The sequence below is a fragment of the Phascolarctos cinereus genome, unplaced genomic scaffold, assembly GCF_003287225.1.
Source record: "Phascolarctos cinereus isolate Bilbo 61053 unplaced genomic scaffold, phaCin_HiC Scaffold_4;HRSCAF=312, whole genome shotgun sequence".
NCBI classification, from domain to species: domain Eukaryota; kingdom Metazoa; phylum Chordata; class Mammalia; order Diprotodontia; family Phascolarctidae; genus Phascolarctos; species Phascolarctos cinereus.
Window position 1 is genome coordinate 361,238,783 of NW_027555847.1, and position 20,274 is coordinate 361,259,056.

Below are 20,274 nucleotides of genomic sequence, written 5' to 3' on the forward strand. Positions count from 1 at the left end.
GCTGGTCTAACACATGAAACTTGTTTGATCTCGTTTCTGTGAGATGGCCTTTACTTCATAGGTAAGTGATTGCCGCTACATTTTGGAGTGAGCTGTCTCTCATTAGCAATGCTCATGGGTTTTTAGCAATTTGTGTTTCCTACTGCTTCTATATGATATAACAGCCTATGAATAAGTAGGAGCCACAGACTTTTCAAATCTCTCACTTTGTGTTCCTACACACTTCTTCCCCTTCTCCGTCCCCAACCAGATCGTTTTTGAATTTGTCCTTCCTGTTTCTAACTTTCAAAATCTCCAGGTCAGTTCTAGTAATGCTCCCCAAATTTGGAGCATACATTTAAAAATCAGAACCAGAGACTACTAGAGCTAGTAAAGGACTTTAGAGATCACTTTTTTTGAGGAGGGGGAGAGGGAGGAAGCATGTTTCAGAACTGTGATTTCCATGTTGAAAGGAACTCCCAGTGAGGAAACTTGCCCAGGTATACATGTTTTGCAACACGTGGTCATAGAGAGCTGCTAGGGCACTGAGAGATTAAATAATTTACCCTGGGTTACATAGCCAGTAAATGTTAGAGACCTAAGGTCTTCATTTCTCCAAGGTCAGTTTATACATAATGCCTCTCCACCTCTTTCTACAAGGGAAGAAAATGAGACTCAGAAGAGGAATTTGTTAGTGCCAAATCTATGACTAAAGTCCAGGTCTGCCGACTCTTAGCCTAGAATTCCATCCTGTATCCCACACTCCCTCCCTAACTGAGGAAGGTGATGCTCTTTAAGACTAGCAGAGAGAGGTTAGGCTGTACATAGAAGGTAGTTAGACGTATCTGCTTTGGGTCTTCATGAGCTTGTTTTGATCAAAACAGTCAATTAACTGATGAAATATTGAGTGATAGCTTACTATGGTGCTTTCATTGTGGGATAAGCTATTAAGTCAATTTTATTAATTATTAAATGGTTTTATTAATTATGTTGTTCTATTAATTAATATGTTAATTATAAAAAAGTTAATTTAAAATAAATTAGATATTAAATCAATAAACATGTATTAAGCCCCTACTATGTGCCAGGCCCTGCACTAAGCTATGCGGCTGCAAAGACATGAGACAGTCCATGCCCTCAAGTAGTTTACAATCTAATGTGATAGGGATGAACCTGGGCTTTTGAAACCTATACCAGCAAGGTGTAAATTACAGCAAGTCTGATCCATCTGGAAAGACTGAACATAGGCCTGAGGATGAATTGTGTATTGAACAACCTGCCTACCTAAGTTTGGAGAGGGTCATCATCTGGTCAGCTTCAGGGTGAGGAATTTTTTTTTTTTTAAAAAGCTACAAGAGCTCTCAAAGGCCATAAAGGTATAGAGGGTTTGCCATCTGAATCAGCCAGTAAACAACCCTCGATTAAGTACCTGCTATGTGCTCTACTAAGAGCCTTGGATACAAAAAAAGGCAAAAACCAGTTCTGACCTCAAGGAGAGTCATTCTAATAGGACAGACAACTAGGTACAAAGAAGATAAATGCAGAATAGATGAAAGTAATCTGAAAGGGGGCCCTTTAGCAGCTGGGAGGCCTGAGAAAGGCCTCTGTGGAATGAGTACCCACCTCTATCAAACTGCAGATCTTTGATGTGGTGTTTATATGTGACTAGGTGCCTATTTCTGAGATGTCCACTATATGACTTAGTCCCCTCTTCCTCAGGCCATCTCAGATAGCATTTAACATTGCTGAAGTCAGTGAGGCCTAGTCCTCAGTGCTGCTAGCCATTCAGGAAATCCTACACTTACCAATCTTTCCTTACAGCTCTGGGTTCCCAGGGCTGGTGGGCTGCAGAGTTTATCAACTTTCTGTTTTGCTTTAAAGTAATTGACAGGTCAGTATGGAAAATGTTTCAGAGAGCTGCACTTAGGAAAGAAATAACTATACAGTACCTTTCCCCCAAGGAACTCAAAGCATTTCAGGTATCATGTCGTTAATCTTGGTAATAGCCTTGGGGACCAGGCAGGAGATAGCAATTGCCAGTCATCCCACTGTGTTTTATCAAAGGGAGAACTCAAACAAAGGGAAGGAACCATGCTACAGAGTGGGTGAACAAGGTGCTGGAGAGAGTGGGGATTGTTGGAGTGCTTTCTACCTTAGACTTCATTCTACCTGCTAAGTCAGGATAACTGACATTTCCTGTGGAATCTGTGGTCTGAGCAAGTCCAGGCCTTGTCTTTCCAAGGGGAGAAAGTGAAGTTTTCAGTAGATACTCTCCTTTTATCATCCTACAGAGGCCCTTACATTTTCCTTGCTCTCTGAATGTGCTCCCAAGAGCCAATAGGTCCAAATGAAAAAGCACATATAAGGCACTTTACGAAATTTAAGTGCTATGATAATCACAAATAATACAATTAATACAACTTCTTTTCCTCCTCCTCCTCCTCCTCCTCCTCCTCTTCCTCCCAAATGATCTATTCTCAGTGTCTTCTATTGGGTGAGCCCTGAGACAGTATTTCTCACAGGAACTATCTTCTAGTTTACCATCGTAGAGAAACATCCTGGACTGTTCTGGTCTGCAAAGATAGAAGAAAGCCATTTAGCTTGCCTGCTGCTGGGGTGCAGAAAGGCTGTCTCCAGGGCAAACTGTCATCTCACTGAGGCCTATTTTTCTCCCACTCTCCTGTTCTTGATTCCTTGATAACTTTCTCAGTTTTAGATAACTGTTAGGAATTCCTGCCGGGGGCCATCTCCAGTTGTCCTGATCTATATCTTGCCACTGGACCCAGATGGCTCCATAGGAGAAAGTGAGGCTGGTAACCTTGCACAGCCCTTCCCTGCTTAAATCCAATTCACTTGCAAGTCATGGCAACACCTTCCTGAGGTCATCATCCTCTCCAGTCCTCTTGGGGAATGAAGGACAAACAACAACAACAACAACAACAATGAATTCCTCCCTCTTACGTAGACCCTGGGATTTGGTTATCTTGTGAATTCTGAATTAAATCAGTGGATTGGCTGGGCCAGTTTACTTCCCTAGATCACAACTTGGACCTTGCCCTCCTTCCCCTAGGGGCATTCTTTCCCTTAATTTCTTTTAACTTTAGGCATAGCTGGGTACTATCTCCTACTCTTCAGAGTGGAGGTTAAAAGTGGACCCCTTCTAACGGGCACCACAGATCACAGGGGCCAGTTAGGTGAGAGTTGGGCCTAACTTTGCTGCCCCCTAAGTGAGGTAGCACATGATGCAGCATTGCCTGCCTGTAGGTGCATAATCAATTCTCTGCGATGGTCGTGTAGGGATGTGTGTGGGGATTGTTTCTGCTACAGTTCTTTCTCAAGACTCCTCTTCAGCCTCCAGATGGTATCCAGATTTACCAAGCATTCACTTTAGCCTGGATCCCAAGACCCAGTCATAGTTCTCCTCTTTTGCAATTTCCATTTAAAAATAAGGAAACACATGAATCAAAATTGTTTTTTCTTCCTTTGTGTTTGATTAGAACATAAATTCTTTGAAGGCAGGGACTTTTTTTTTTCCTTGCTTGTTTCTGCATCCCCAGTACTTAGCCCAAGCCTGGCACTTGGCAAATGTTTAATAAATGTTTGTTGACTGACTGATGCAGGTATGGGTAACAACAACCACAGCTAACATTTAAATAGTGCTTTAAGTTTTGCAAAGTGTTCAGCCAATATGAATTTTTTTAAAAAACTACTTTCTTGTAGGTTGTTTTACTTTAACTCAAAGTCTGGGAAACCACACATATGCCTGAATAAATATTGTCTGATGATGCTGATAATCAGTCTCCCACACCCTTTTTTGTTACTGGTAGAAGAGAAAATGCAAAGAATATGCATTCCAAGCAAGCCAAAATGTAATAGTAGACAAATAAGCTAATTTTTAAAAATAAGGTAGCCAGTTATCAAAATACAGCTGTTTTGAAGAAACTAGAAATTGATCCTCCTACAGGATGGCCTCTTTCCTTAAACAAAGGGTTTAAACACATTTTTGGAATGACCCAAAATGATACAATTTTGATAAGCGCAATTTAGCTTCTTTCCTCAGGAGCCTAAACAGTCCTATGCACATTAAACTTCCATTTAGTCGCAATCCAAAAATATCAGTAAGTTCAAATAACCAGGATTTTTATAGACCTATAAAATGCTAGTTTTCAGAAGCAACTTTATTTTTTCATGAACACCCTCATAGCCTACAAAATCTTGAAATGGCTTTTCAGAAGATTTTTAAAGAACTCTGCAATTATGCTCAGTTTTAGTGCTCAGTATATTTTGGTATTCTAATTAGATGTTATTGTTTGTCCTTCATTCTCAAAAAGGACCATGACATCAGGAAGGTGCTGCCATGACTTGCAAGTGAATTGGATTTAAGTGAGGGAGAGCTGTGCAAGGTCACCAGCCTTGCTTTCTCCTCCAGAGCCATCTGGGTCCATTGGCAAGATATAGATCAGAATGACTGGAAATGGCCCTGCTCTGATTATTTGACAGTCACCTGGAGGGCAGTGGAAAGAGACTGAACTAAGAAACCACAGACCTCTTGTTGACCTTAAATAGGTTACCTAACCTCTCCAAGCCTCAGTTTTCTTATCTGCAAAGTGGTAATAATCCACTTTCCTTACACAATTAAGAAGGTAGTTATGCAGATTGAAATATGAGACAAATGTGTAAACCTTTCAAGAAGTAAAATACTTTAAACTATGGTGGATCTGTGATCTCATTAATGTGGCCCCCTTGCTGTTCTTTAGACAGGATAATCTAACCCCTAGCTCCTTGCATTTCCCCTGGTTGTCTCCCGTTACTGGATGTCTTTCCCTTCTTGTCTCTGCCTCCAGGCTCCCCTGATATCCTTCAAGTCTTAGTTAAAGTCCAGTCTTCTGCAAGAAGGCTTTGCTAATCCTCCTTAATCTTAGCTCCTTCCTTCTGAGATTAAATTCAATTTATCCTGTTTATATCTTGTTTGTACATTGCTATTTGCATGTTGTCTCTCCCATTAGACTGGGAACTTCTTGAGAACAGGGACTGCTCCCCCCCATATCCCCATCACTTAGCATAGTGCCTGGCACATAGTAGGTACTTAATAAATGCATGTTGATTTGACTTGAGTTGGGTATTCTCTCTACTAGAACATATTGTGATTTATTTCCTCCTTATAGTGTGTACCTTCGTTCATATTCTCTCATATCTAACATGTAGAAGGTCTTGTTAGTGGTTTTACATGCCATGGGTATGTGCATAGTGTGGCAGTCAGGCTGTCCATCCTTTGCTCTTGTTATATAACTGGCCCACATCCTTTTCCTGATCATATATTTCTTGGATATGACTCTTATGCTCCTTCCTCTAGCTAGTCCATTTCCACTCATGATAATGATAACAATGATACTAATAATAATGTTAGCTGAAATTTATATAGCATTTTAAGGTTTGTAAAGTACTTATTATTTTTATTCTCTGTATCTCGCCATTGTCCTTTGGTTCACCCATTACTTGGATTCTTCAGACCAGTGTTTCAAAATTTGCAACAATACAACATGAAAATTATAGGCCTGACACAGATGAAAAGTATTACCTTTATGGTTAATTCTATAAAATTAGTAATTATCACAACCAAAATATTCAATAAACAAAACACTTTTTCTGAATTATTCTGAGTATTAATTCACTCCCTAGCTCACTACCCTGTGATGTAGTTGGTAGCAGGTGACCCATAGTTGGAAATTAAACCTCTAATTCTTAACTGGTTTTTGAACTTTGTTTGCTAGAATTGAGCATCTCATTAATAGGAGAGAACAACCCCTAAACAATACTTGGAAATATTAAAGGTAAGAGTTAACTGTCTACACATTAGCTTTTCTAATTTGATAGGTGATTAACTACCATCATCATTATCAACAGCACTGTTTTATAGGTTTTTAATGTTATAATTTTATACATAATGATGACATAAAAATAATACATAGCATTAAGTAACAGTAATATAACAGCTTCTTGTTCTTGGATCCTCTTTCCAAAGAGACCAGTTTGTATCCAAACCTATCTGGGAAACAGAACTGAGAAGTTCTGCAAGAGGAATTTAGATTCCAAGAAAAACCTAATGAGTCCTAATTCCTTTTCAGCAATTTTGAGTGATGAGTGATATAATTCTATCATTCATTACAAATGAATTGGCCAAAATATTTCACTCAAAAGAAATATGAATGAAGATAGAATATGCCGACTTCGAAGAAGCTCAGTTTCAGGTGACCCGGTGCATGATGCAAACTTTCACCCTTTGCCTGTACTCCTTGAGCAAAAAAGAACATTGAGATAAAAGGGGAGAAAAGCAAACAGTAACTCTTCAATTTGGGGAAAAGAAAATATTCTGGATCTCCAGTCATCAAAATTTGACAACAGGAAGGAAGATTATTAACCCTCCCCCTTTCTCCCATAAGAATAGGAAACACCACCACCACCACCACCACCACCACCACCACCACGTCCTCCTCCTCCTCCCCTCTCTCGTCCTCTTCCATCTACTCTTCCATCTTTCCCACCTCCACCTCAGACTGATCAAGCCACCCCAATACAAAATACTGACACCCGCCTTCTCTCCCTTAGATTTCTTTCCTTTCTTTTCCCTCCTGTTCCCCAACAGAGCAATGGAGGGAGAGACTTGGACTCAGCCCGGAACGCTTTAGTCAAGTCAATCTGTCACCTAGGACAGGCCCTGGGAAAGACGCTTGCAGTCTCTCAGTAACCGGGACACCTTTCCTATTCCAGCCTTCTCCTCCAGGCCCCTCCCCTCCCCCAATTCCCTGGTCCGCTTTGAGTTTGCATTTCCCATCTCAGGTCTAGGCTGCCCCCTGGGGTGGGGTGCGATCTAGCCCCTAATTCGGGTCTCTTTTCTCTTCCCCGCTGCCTACTTTCCTAAGCCCGGCTCCGCTTCTGACCCGCAGAGCCCCGAGAGCGCCCCGGGCAGGTGGTGCAAACACCCCTGCTCTCCCGCGCCCCCTGCCGGAGGGAGGGGAGGAAAAGGAGGAGAAGAAAAAAGAGGAGGAGAAAAGAGGAGGCTGCAAGGAGGGAGAGAGAGAAGAGCAAGAGCCTGGGCGCCGAGGGGGAACTACCCGAGAGTTTGCCCGATGGTGCTGCCGCTACTGCCGCCGCCGCTGCCGCCTCCTCCACCAAGCGGGAGAGGAGGGGCGAAGAGACAGCTAGGCAGAAGCCTGGGTCCCCTGCTTCTCCTTCTGGCACTGGGACACACCTGGACCTACAGAGAGGAGTTTGAGGACAGCGACAGGTGAGCCCTGCCCTTGCCCCCTATGCTGGGACTGCTGAAGCCCCAGGGCTGGCACAGACAGCAAAAGCTGGCTGCGCTTCTACTGCCGGAGGCGGTCGGCGCAGTGCTCGGCGCCGGACCGGCTCCCAGACGGTCCCAGCCTGAACTCCCTTGATGTTGTGGGTGCGGACCGTGCGCCCAGCACCCCGATTTGGAGGGTGCTCCACTCCAGTATCTGTATTCCCTCCGCGCTCGGAGCGGGAGGAGCGGGCTTCGTACCCACTGAAATCCCATTTGCGCTCCTGTCAGCGCGCTGGTTCATAGGACCAAAGATTTAGATCTGGAAAGGACCTTAGAGCCCCTCAAGTTCAGCCTTCCTCATTTGACAGATAAAGGACTTGCCCAGGGTCACACAGCAAATAGGTAGCAGAGCCTCCATTCAGACCCGGTCCTCCGATTACGAATCCAGAGCTCTTTCCACAGCTTCTCTTCCTGACAGTGCTAGAAGAGCCTACGGTTTCTTCATTCGTAAAACTAGAGGATCGGATTGGGTTACCTCTAAGGTCCCTTCCAATTCGAAATCCTGTGAACTGCAGCCCCTTAGGTATAGGGGATCCTCCCAGCCTGGCCTCACTCCTCGGTACATTGAGGTTCCCTGAGCATCTCCAGACCCAGACTAAAGCAGGGTGTTCTTTCCAACTTTCTTGCAGAGAAGTCTGTTCAGAGAACAAGATAGCGACCACCAAGTATCCTTGTCTAAAATCTACCGGCGAGCTCACCACATGTTTTAGGTAAGACAACGCTTACAGGAGACTTTTACAGATTAAAGCGAGTGAGGGTGCTGAGGGGGGAAGGAGGACCAGGTGAAGCGGAATTGGGGGTGGGAATGCAAAGGAAGAGATTCGGGATCTCGTGGTTGTTTTGTGGGTCGCTTGGTATAAGCTGGAGGTCGATCGCGACTGCTCTGTGAGTAGTTTCCTGTTGTGTTTATCTGCGGTGCCTGGTTGGGGGCCAGAGTCAAGCTGCAGATTGGACTGCTGGGGCTAGCGCCTAAGAAGATCCCGAGAGTGTTTATCGCTATCCCGCATATTTGTGTGTGGTAGAGGTGGGGGCCCGAGCCGGGGAAGAAGCAGGATAAGGTTGAAAGTTTATGAAGTAAAGTTGATTTGGGCTTTGAATGTAAACACTGGGGCACGGGGAAGATGAATGGCTGCCTGAGCATTTGCTGTTTTGTTTTGAAAATCCAAAGTCAACAAAGGGAAAACACTAGGCACTTGGCTGTCCCTTGACCCTCTCCCCCGCTGGGACAGCCTCGCTCACTGTCTCTGCCTCTGCAGACAAGGTGATGGGGTGGGAAGGAGTGTGTGTGTTGGGGGCTGGGGAGCAACAGGACTGTCGGCTGCTATGTGTGTTGGATGAATCTGGAAAACTTCAGGATCGTTGAAACAGCAAGAGGAGAAGCAGTTCATTGACTAGAAAGGTTGAGGGGAGGGATTGTCTCTGTTTAGGGTCTTGGAAATAGAGCTGAGTCTGCAAAAGCAAGACTTAGCAGGGTCTCTGTGATTACACTTTCTAGCTAGGAGGCATTTGATTGTCCTGGACCAATGGAATGCTCTCTTATGTGACCCTGGAGCTGCTGTTAATGGAAGAGAAAGAAAATTACTTTGACTTAGAGAGTCTAGCCTAATTCAGCATTCTCGTGGAAAAATCAGAGGTCTTGATGAGCAGCAGATTGCAGTGAAATCTGCCACATGCCCTCTGGAGAATCTGAGAATCTGCATGCCAGGCTCCAGCCTTTTGGGCATGAAAGATACTGCTTCCTCCCTCCCCTTCATCAGAAGATTAGCCCCACGGGTGCTTTTATTGAGGGAGAGAGGAGAAAGACAAGTGGCCACGAAGGAAGATCTCTTTTCACGATAAGACCAAATAAGGATCATCAAACATTTACTGAGTGCCTAGTATACTAAATTAATACAGAACTGTATTTGGTGTTGGGATTAGAGAGTAAGAAATATGAGATACAGCCCCTGCCCTTGAGGAGCTTAGAGTCTAATAGGAAAGACAGAATACATGGATGAAAAGAAACGAGGAGGCAAAGTAGCAGAACACTAAAAGGATGTGGAAGGTGGGGGTTTTTAAATCCCCCAAATCTGAAGCATATGGAATGGTAACAACTTAGAAGTTACAGGCTATGTGTCTATCTTCTCTTACCTGTCCTTTGATTCTCAATGAGGTTCTTGTTTTGTTTTGTTTTTGGTTAATAGTTTTGAACATTAGTCATTTCCAGATACTGCTTCCTCCTCACAATTGAACCCTTCTTTGTATCAAAGAAAAACAGCTAAACAGAAACAACTGACAGAGACTCTGCTGACTATATGTTCAATGTTTTGTGCTCTTGGTCCCTCCACCTCTCTGCTAAGAAAAGGGAAGTATATTCCACTGTGTTTCCAGTTCTGCAGTACCATTTTTGGCTTTTCAGTTAGAGTACAAATCTTTTCATTTACATTGTAATAGTTATTTTGTTTATCCATTTTCTGATTCTACTTTTTTCACTCTGCATAATCATACACCTCTTCCCATGTTGGTGAATTCTTTATATTCATAATTTGTAACTGTTATTCTTTGTTTTTGATGAAAATGCAAAGAATTTACTAATTCAGTTCAATTTAAGAAATATTTATTAAGTGCTTGCTAGGTATAAGGCACTTTGTTAGGCACTGGGGATAAAAAGATAACAAAACAGTTCCTGCCCTTGAGGAGCCTATATTCTAATAACACAATCATGACAAAATGATAATACATTTGTAAAATGCTTCTTGCTTTTAAATAATCTTACACATAATTTTTGGGGCTCATTTTCTCCTCCACACAGCCCTGTCAGAGAGGGAAGGAAGGTATTGTCTCTACTTGATAGACAATGAGGGATCTGAGGCGATAATGATTGTGTTAATTTGTCCAGAATCAAACAGTTAGTGGCAGAGAAGGTCGTAGCAATGACTCCCAGCACTAGGTTCTTTTCATTGGCCAATGTTGATGCTCATGAAATTGAACTTTATTAAAGATATTCTTTTTTAAAAACAAATCTATGGAGAAAGAACATTTCCCTACTGCCGCTCCAGTAAAGACTGTTTTGATGACATGTGACTTGGTATATATAGTTTGCTTCTCTTTAGAGACTCTGGATGTTGGGTTCTACAGAAATTCATAATAGAAAAAATGTGTCATATTTTAAAAGCCACTGTGGTTTATTGCTATTATGAATTGATTTCCTTTATTAAACTGACATATAAGAGGAGAGGCAGTGAGGGGTAGTAGAAAGTGCTGCACTTGGGGAGTCATGCAATCAGGGTGAAATTTCATCTCTTGCATTTCTTAGCTGTATGACCACTGAGGAATCACTTGACTTATCTGAACATTGGTGAAATGCAAATGACAATGCCTGTAGTACTTATCTTACGGGGTCATTGTGAGGTTCAGATGTATGTAAAACATTACATAAATGGCAGCTATGATTTCATATCCTCCTTTCAAGAAAGTGTTTGGAAGCTTGTATTTTCCTTTACGTGGGGATTTCAACAAATGTAAGTTTTATTCTTATTTTTTTTTAAAAGAAAAGGCAGCTTAATTAATTGATCAATTGGTAGGCATGTATTTATGAATCACTTCATTAACTATCAATCTAAAAAACCCTTTAGAAGGTATGGCAACTTAATATATTTTTTTAAAGAGTAAAGACAAATGGAAGATATAGAGGGGGAGTTCTGGTTTGAGAATATCGTCTGGATTACCTCAAAGTAATAGGGGTCTTTGTGGATACGCTTAAGATTTTCTACTTAGTATGCACCATTTTTCTTTATTGAGGATGAGGGCATCCCTGTATTTGTTTCATGGCTATGCTGTAATTTATTCCCCCCCTCCTCATTTCCCAACCTCTTTGATTCTAAAGCAATGGTTTTTAACGTAGAGTGCATGAACTTGTTTTCACAAAACATTTTGATAACTATGTTTCTTTTGTAATTCAGCATATTTTATTTTATGCATTTAAGTACATGATTCAGAGAAGAGGTCCACAGCAGCCTTTACTAGATTGCCAAAGGGTCCATTATACAAAAAAACAAACTAATAATTCCTGCCTTAGAGGTAGATGTTCAAATTTGATTTCAACTGAAGGTGTCTAAAATGAAATGCTTTTTTAAAGCATTTAGTCAAATAGGTGGTACAATTGCAAGTGCTGGATTTGGGCTTGTCTCAGATACTTACTAGCTGTGTGATCCAGGACAAATCACAATTTCTGTCTCAGTTTTTTCATCTGTAAAATGGGAATAACTATAGTATTTACTTCACAGGGTTGTTGTGAGGATTAAATGAGATAATGTGTGAAATGCTTTGCAAACTTCAAAGTGCTAGATAAAAGGACTTGGCTTGGGTTTGTGGACAGTGTCTTTATATTGGTCCTACAGAGCAGGGGTGTACATAGGGTACAATTCAAAGTATTTTGAAAGGGTCTCAGCAGAGTCTAGAGACCCATGAAAATTAAAAACAAATATTAGTACCACATTAGGCTAAGAGGCAAGATTCAATGATACTAACCACTTCAATCCCTAAATTCTGCTTAAGGCAGTTTTAAGTAACGAGCAGCGCCATTGTGCAGAGAGAACCTTACTATCTTCTCAGAGATATTTTGGGAAAGAGTTTTGAAGGCAAGTGAGAGAATTTTGTACAAGTCCTTTCCATATCTCAGTTTCCTCATCTGTAAAATGAGGAAGTTAGAGTAGATGCCTCAGGTCCCTTCCAATGTTAAACATCCTGTGAATCTTTTGAAGTCGTTTTGAGCTTGGAGGAGAAAGTACCTTAGGATAAAATTTTACTTCTTGTTACAGAGAATAGGTTAAAGACTAGTGAGTGTGTGGACCAGAGTTTTAGGTCATTGTTTCCTGGCCACACGTCCGTGACAAATGTTTACCAGTCCACAAAACTTTTACTACCAAGAGTCCTTGCTTTTTTAAAGCCTGTAAATTGGCTTCTTTTTCTTCCTTTCCTTCTCCCCATATCCTACTCCTCCAAATCCTGAATCCTTTCCCGCCCCCGTCCCACTCCCAGTTCCTGGTTCTGCCTCCATAAGCTTGCAAAAACTGCTTGGTGGATGGTCACACAGTAGAGTTATAGTAAAGTTCATTGTTGTTGTTCAGTCATTCAGTCATGTCTGACTTCGTGACCCCATTTGGGGTTTCCTTGGCAAAGGTATTGCAGCGGTTTGCCATTTCCTTACAGATTGAGAAACTGAGGCAAACAACATTAAGTGACTTGCCCAGGGTCACACAGCTAGTAAATGTCAAGTGTCTGAGGTCACATTTGAACTCAGGTCCTCCTGAGTCCAAGGCCAGAGCTCTATCCACTGCGCCACCTAGCTGCCCTCAAATCTCATGCTTTCTTCACTGAACAATTCACACCTCTTGTAAAAATAGCTGAGTTTGCATTCTAGAACTTGCTGTTCTAGAATGAACATATAATCTATCTAAATAGTTATTTCCTGTGTTGTGGACTCCTATTTTCCACTTTCCCTCTGAGCAGCAGTCCTCATGGGACTGTATGTACATTTTATTTTTCTGGACTAGTATTTAAGCTCCTTGAGGGCAGAGCTTGTCCTGTGCCTTCTAATTATTCTTTATTGCTGTAGTACCTCCCACAGTGCTTTGTAGACAGCTCAATAAATATTTGTTGAACAAATGAGTAAACCAGATTAAACAAATATATAATTCTCAAATTGGCAAACAAGATTGGGATCTGACATGGTTGTATAATACATTATTGGCTTGGCATATAGCAATGTTTCTTAACCTGGGGTGCATGAAATTTTTTCTTTTTTAATATGTTGATAAGTGCATTTTGATATAATTGATTTTCTTTGTATTCCTATGTATTTTATTTTATGCACTTAAAAATGTTATTCTGAGAAGGGGTATGTAAGCTTCAACTGGCTAAGGGATGTATAATTCACAAAAAGAGTAAGATCTCTTGGCGTATAGTCTATGTAGGCTCTGAACTTACGACAGCCAGAACAAGCACATGTCTGTACTCTGACATTACTTACTTTGTGGCTGGTAGAGGCTTTCCTAGAACTTTATTTTTCTGTTTCTCTACTTTTGTAGCCTACATCAAAGGCTTTATGTGGATCTTTTCCCTTTTTCTTTTTTTATGTTAAAATGAATTTGCTATTATTATTATTTTCTAAGCTAAACTGGTCCTTTCAATCTGCTTTTGATGCTTTTAACTAAATGACCTACTGGGACGTCAAGTTCCAGGTAAACATCTTTATGAGAAAATCACATAAATCCTATATTTTCATGGGATTTGGGAGCCCAGTTTTCTTTTCTCTTTCCATTGAACGCCCTATGTTAAATGTTTAAGTGATTCTCTAGTAGCATAATTAAAAATATACCTGCTTACAAGAATAAAATGTGCTAATAAAGCAACCTCTCATTCATTGGATACTAACCTTTTGTTGTTCAGTTGTTTCAGTCTGACTCTCTTGTGACCCCATTTTTGGGTTTTCTTGGCAAAAATGTTGGCGTGGTTTGCCACTTCCTTCTCCAGATCATTTTACAGATGAAGAAAGTGAGGCAAACAGGGTTAAGTGCCTTGCCCAGAGTCACACAGCTAAGAAGTATCTGAGGCTGGATTTGAACTCAGGTCTTCCTGACTTCAGGCCTGGTGCTTTAACCACCTTACCTTTTATCATTTTGGGCAAAGAGGTCTTTTGGCATCCCTATGTTTTATTCTATAGATGGTGGTTAACTCTACTAGGCTCCAACCTGTCATCCTTGTACTAATATTAGAGAGGCATAGGATGATGCTTGACTAAGATGCATTTGGTGCATCAGAATTAGTGATGGGTCTAGAGTATCCATCTTTTCCTAGTCCAGAGACAGGAAGGCTTTTTCAAAACAGGCGAGATTAACTGTACCACCATGGGACAGCTGCTCTTGTTCACTGGTTCACAGCTAGACCTGTTTAACTTGAATCACTAATGTGCTGCAGGTGCTGGATTCCACCAGGAGAAAAAGATTTCAGTCAGATTGACTGAAAAGAAGGATAACTTCCCCTAAAGAGAGTGGCCTGAATTCACAGCCAGGTATAATTGTACTAATGCTCACAGCCACCCGATAATTATGCTGATGCTGACTTTGACGGAGGGGATCACAGCTGACAGGGAGGGGTGGCAGCCCTCCACTCTCCTTTTCAATTGAACCCAGTTGTTTGGAGTTAGCAGTTGGGGCCTGCTGGTGAGAGGCAAGGTAAGGTATCACCTTACACACATTCTCCAAAAAAAATAAGGAAATTATTGCAAACAAGTCAGCATGGAGCAGCCCCACAAAGGACGGCCTTTTGCCAATAGGCCCTTTGGGATGGTATCCAACCACCAATTCTTAGAGTCTTTAAAGAAAGCGGCTTTTTTCTTTTTACAATCACCACCAATGAAACATAGATGCAGGGGAGGGACTAATTAGAAGGGATAGCCGAGGTGATTTAAAAAACTCTGGAGGTGTTTTCTTCTTTAGGGAATGTCTATATTTTGTTCCGCAGCCAGCATTACGTTTTCAAACTTTGTCACCATCCCTGCTTGGGAGGATCCCAGTGGTTGTTATGTATTGAGTCTGCCTACAACAATGGGCATGGCTAAGAATTCAGAGACTAGGCAGAGATCTTTGCTCCATTCTTATTTTGTTGTTTTGTTTCAAGAAAAAAAAGCAAACAGCTGTAACATCTGCAGCCCCACTTCTGCCAAGCTCTAGGCCCTTACTTTTCCATGAAGCCATTTAGGAACTTTAAAGCACCAGAAAGAGTTTCAGTTGATTTATATACAACTTCTTTGGTCAAGGATAATGCCTTTAAAGCCAACTTCCCATATTTCCTGGTACTATCTCTACAACATGTGAGCCACATATTGGTGGTTAAACTACTAGGCTTCCCCTCTCTGAATAGTTCTGAAGTCTAATAGTTATTCTCTATGGGCTTCCACAGTCCCAGGTCTGGGCTGAGTAACTACCCAGCTGCCAATAACAAGAATAGGAGATAGGAAAAGTCTAGAGAAGAGAACTGGATTGTATTCATAAATTATATTCTATAGCAGGTTGCATCTTTATAGTTAGAAAATTTACCAGATCTCAAGTATTTCTTTTTTGGTAAAGCAAAATATCATCTTAAAGTCCCTTTTCCATCATGGCATCCCCCATGCATTAGTTAAAAGTCAAATGAGATTCTTTGAAAGATGTAATAACAGCTAGAGTTTGGCCCTCTCCTTATTACAAAAAAGAAAAAGAGATGTATGTTCACCTGTGGAGGTGCCCATTATCAGCAACTTAGGCCACTATGTCATGTAGTGAAAGAGTTCTGGACCTGGAATCAGGAAAACCGAGTTCAAGTCTGGTTTCTTACATTTGCTAGCTGTGTGACCTTAACTTCTCTCTGCCTCATCTTCCTCAACTGTAAAATGGGGATAATAATAGCATCTACTTTCCAGGGTTTTGAAGATCAAATGGGATATTTCCAAAGTGTATAGCACAATGCCTAGCACATAGTTGGTGCTTAATAAATATTTGTTCCCTTCCCCTTCCATGATCATACAGGATATCAGCACAGAATTGAAATGGAAGGGGAAATAGAAGAGGAATTCCCTATAGCTGGAATGGAATGGAATGGAAAGTCTTTCAGATGTTCCCATTTGCAGGTGATATACTGGCTGCATCGTGCCCCTGAGCATTGCAGCACCTCCTAAATAAGATCTTTACTAACTTAAAAGCAAAACTCAAGTGGATGAAGAACACCTACTATCCACATGCATTTGGGTGGAAAGTCCATAGAGATGGTCCATCTGTACATATAGCATGGGCAGACACTGCAGATGCACAAGGAACTCACTGAGGGCAACTGTGTTCTGTCTTCCCATCTTCTCAATTATATTGGCTTTTAATCCACTTACCATTTTTTTCATAGTAGAGAAATTGAAGCAAAACACGAATTGCACAGTTCTTCATTCTTCTTCCGGTTTCTTATCTGATGCATCCTAAGCAGCTATGCTACTACTTTTTTAAAAACCTCTTTTCTTGCCTAAAATGTATCTAACAAAGTCTCTTGTTGTTGTCCTTAACATTAGCCATGAGCTTTAACTTGTTTTGGGATTGATTACATTATTTTTGCATGATCATGCATTTTTTGAATTTATTCTTGGTTACTTCGTATGGATGTTACATAGTTTACATCCTCTGCATTTCTTTTTTTTGTTTTAATTTTTACTGATACATTTTGTTCTTATATCATCTGCATTTTCCAACATGTCCCTCTTCTTTCACCTTCTCAGAGAGGCATCCTCTATTACAAAGAAGGCAAAAAAGAGGGAAAGAAACAATTCTGCAACACATAGATTAAGGCTGACATTGTATGCTGTGTTCCATTTTGATAGTCACTTCACCTCCACAAAGAGTGAAGGGAGACAAAATGTCATATCTCTCTTTTTTTTTTTGCAGCCAAATTATGATTTCACAGCAGTCAGTTGTTTTTATTATTCTTTCCATTTCCATTCCAAAGGAAATTGTTGTGGTTTCGGTTCTTGTTGTGTTTCTTGGTTTCTTGGTTCTGCTTACTTGAATTTGCATTTGTTCATTTTTTTTCCATGCTTCTCTTTATCATGCATGTCATTTCTTACAGTACAGTAATATTCTATTCCATTCCTTCCACAGTATGTTGGTCATCTCCCGGTCAATGAGGATTTACTTTATTTCCAGTTCTTTGCTGCACAAAAAGTGCTATTGTGAACTAAGGTGGTGGCTTCTTGAGTGGACAGCTATTTGAGAGACTCTGTAGAGATAGAAACAAGATTTGTCAAGTGATCAGGTATGTAGCAGTAAGTGAGAGGGCAGAGCAGAGGATGGCACTGAGGTTGTGAACCCAGCTGTCTGGAAGGATTGTAGTGCCATCAATGGTAATAGAGGAAATGTTAAAAGGGGTGATTTTATTTTTTGGAAAGATAACAAAAGAGTTTATCAGCTTTCTCTACTTTTAGGAGAGAAATTGTACTCTAGTAGAGCGAAGAAGTTGAAGGTCCCCCAACACCCTTAAATCATGCCCATGTTAACTTCGTGATCTGTTATTGAAACTCAACATCTCTTAACTCCCTCTGCCTTCATCCAGTGTATCTCACATTCTTTTCACATTTTTACTTCCTATTGACTCTCACTCAGATGTTTTCCCCACCTTCTCTCCTATTGGGAGTCATGAATTTTCTCACAGAATTATATGTTTCTATGTAATACTACTTCACTGCTCTTTTATCTTTATCTCTTTTATCTTTTCCTTTTGAACAAGGTCTCATCTCATATTTTACTGAGAATATTGAGGCCATACATCACAAGCCCTTTCCTTTTCCCAATTCTAATGATGATAGTTCAACAACATTCAGCAACATTTATCAGCCATTGTGTGCATTGCTCTGATGTTGTATTTGTACAGTGTTTTATAGTTTTCAAAGTACTTTCCAAATACGTTTTCTCTTTTTATCCTTGCATTAGCAAGGTAGGTAGAGTGCTGGCCTTGGAGTTAAGAAGATCTGAATTCAAATCTAGCCTCAGACACTTACTAGTTGTGTGACCTAGGGCAAATCACCATACTTCAACCTGCCTCAGTTTTCTCAATTGTAAAATGATGATGATGATATTACCTATTTCACAATGTGGTTGTGAGGATCAAATGAGATCATATTTGCAAAGTGCTTAGCACAGTGCCCAGCACATAGTAGACATTTAATAAAAGCTTGTACCCTTTCCTTCTCCCAATAGCACTATGAGTAGGCAAGACAGATTTGATTACCCCCATTTTACAGGTTAGGAAATTAACCTGGAGAGGTTGAGTGACATTCTCAAAGTTATGTAGCTAATAAGTAACTCTGCCAGGAATAGACGCAGCATCTTGTGACTAAGCCCAATGTTCTTACCACAAAATACTTCTATTATTTAATGAGACCTGTCAGTGGATTGCTGCCATCTCATTGGTATCAGTATTGTCTCTGTCATTGAGGATGATGGCCTCAAAAGGATCCGTGCCTGTCCACCCAGTGCGAAATACTTGCCCACGTTCTTCTGTAGCACAGGGAGACTCAGCATCACTGTCACTTGGGCACAGCTGATGGATGATGACTTCTTGGCTTTGACAACCCCTGTAATACAGAAGAATAAGGAATGACACTTGATGCTATGTCATCTCCATCTGCTTCTATAGTGATCACGTTGAAGTGGTGGAAATGGAGGCGCCAACTGCTAAGATACGCTTTTTTCCCCAGATTGTCTTTAAGCATTGAGATAATGTTTATAAAAACATCTGGAAAAACAGAAAATCCTTTATATACTAAAAAATTCTTGTTATTGCTAGGAGCAGTAGTAGCAGCATAACCTGTCCGTTCTTCATGGCAAAAGCAACGGTGCCTTCATTTGCCTTTTGCGAAGTCCAAGGACTCTTCCTGTTGCCCTGGCTCAGGTGGACTCTTAAGACCCATCTTTCCCAGAAGGGCAGCAGCAGGAAGAGCCTTGGCTACCTGGATGTTAGGTTAGAGGGCATTGCTGTAGTGGGGATGTTTTCCATGCTCAAAAGGCAAATCACAACGTGAATGTTGTCTGAGGACCATGTGTCCCAGGCGACAGCTCTTTTCTGGTAAGGTGCAGCTGGTCCACTGTGTCATCATACAAGCCTGACTAGATAGCAAGCTACCCAGAAAATGATTATACTGTATAGAATTACTTTTGTCTGCTCACTTTTTTGAGCAATCCTGGGAATTGCATAGGCTGTTTAGCTCATAAAGTCAGCCCAACATATTTCTGTTTTTTCTTTCTTTCTTTCTTTTTTTTTTTAGTGAGGCAATTGGGGTTAAGTGATTTGCCCAGAGTCACACAGCTAGGAATTATTATGTGTCTGAGGTCGGATTTGCACCCAGGTTCTCTTGACTCCAGGGCCGGTGCGCTACCTAGCTGCCCCCCAACATATTTCTGACAAGAGATGAGAGAGATGCATGGACGGGAAGAAAAAGTATTGATGGAAATAGCCAGATGTAAAGGAATAAAGACAAGTCATATTTTTCAGTGACCAAGAGAAAGAGAGATGTAGTAGTAAGATGTAGTAAGGCCATTCTTAGAGAGGCAGCATAGTATAGAGGATAAAGCACCAACCTTAGAGTCACAGAGATCTGAATTCAAGTCCTGCCTCTGACACATAGTAACTGAGTAACCCTGCCAGTCACTTAACCTTTTAGTACCCTAGGCAATACTTTATCCTACTGATATTAATACATGGTGGGAGTTACTATATGGGACATGCCCCACAGATAAAATGGTTGGGGGGGGAGAGACAGACAGATACAGACAGAGACAGAGAAAGGCAGAGATAGAGGTGGGGGAGAGAGAGACAGAGAGATACACAGAGACACAGAGAGACAGAGAAAGAGACACAGAGAGAAAGAGAGAGAGAGAGAGATAAAGACAGAGAGACAGAGACAGACAGGCAGATACACATACATGCACAGAATGAATGTTTACTGTAGAGTGCAGAAGGAAGGATGACTTAAGTGTAGGTCCTGGGGTGGGGAGCAGAGAAACAACCATGAGCTTGGGTTGGATGATAAAAGGGATCCCTCGCAGAGCTGTTGGACTTGGTAACGTAGCCCTCTTGTCTTGTTTCTGCCTTGATTGATTTGAACTGAGTCTGTTCCCAGTGACAGTGATTAAGTTGAACAATGTGTGTTTTTGTAGGTTATGAATGTAAACTAGAACCTTAAGCATTCTGGGAGGGATGTTCATTTTCTGTCTTGCCACCTTGCATTTCTCTTGTGTGGTCAATGCTATATGAGTGTGGAGACTCTAGTTATCCTAGAGCACATTCAGATGGAGAGCCTGAATAACATCTCGAATTCCATGATATTCACCCAAATGAAGAGTCCTTTGCATATTCATATGGGATTGCCATGTTAGACTGCTCACATGTCATATGTG

The 20,274-nt window shown here is 41.2% G+C and overlaps 1 protein-coding gene across 1 annotated transcript in view; it reads left to right on the plus strand.

The window, feature by feature from the left end:
- The first annotated feature begins 6,491 nt into the window (after window positions 1-6,491).
- The window catches only part of CCBE1 (collagen and calcium binding EGF domains 1), a 347,770-nt gene continuing 333,987 nt past the window's right edge, over window positions 6,492-20,274 (plus strand). Inside the window, exons 1-2 of the mRNA XM_020995047.2 lie at window positions 6,492-7,264; window positions 7,954-8,034. Coding sequence (XP_020850706.1) covers window positions 7,107-7,264; window positions 7,954-8,034 — 239 coding nt within the window. The 5' untranslated portion in view covers window positions 6,492-7,106. The remainder of the gene's footprint in view (window positions 7,265-7,953; window positions 8,035-20,274) is intronic.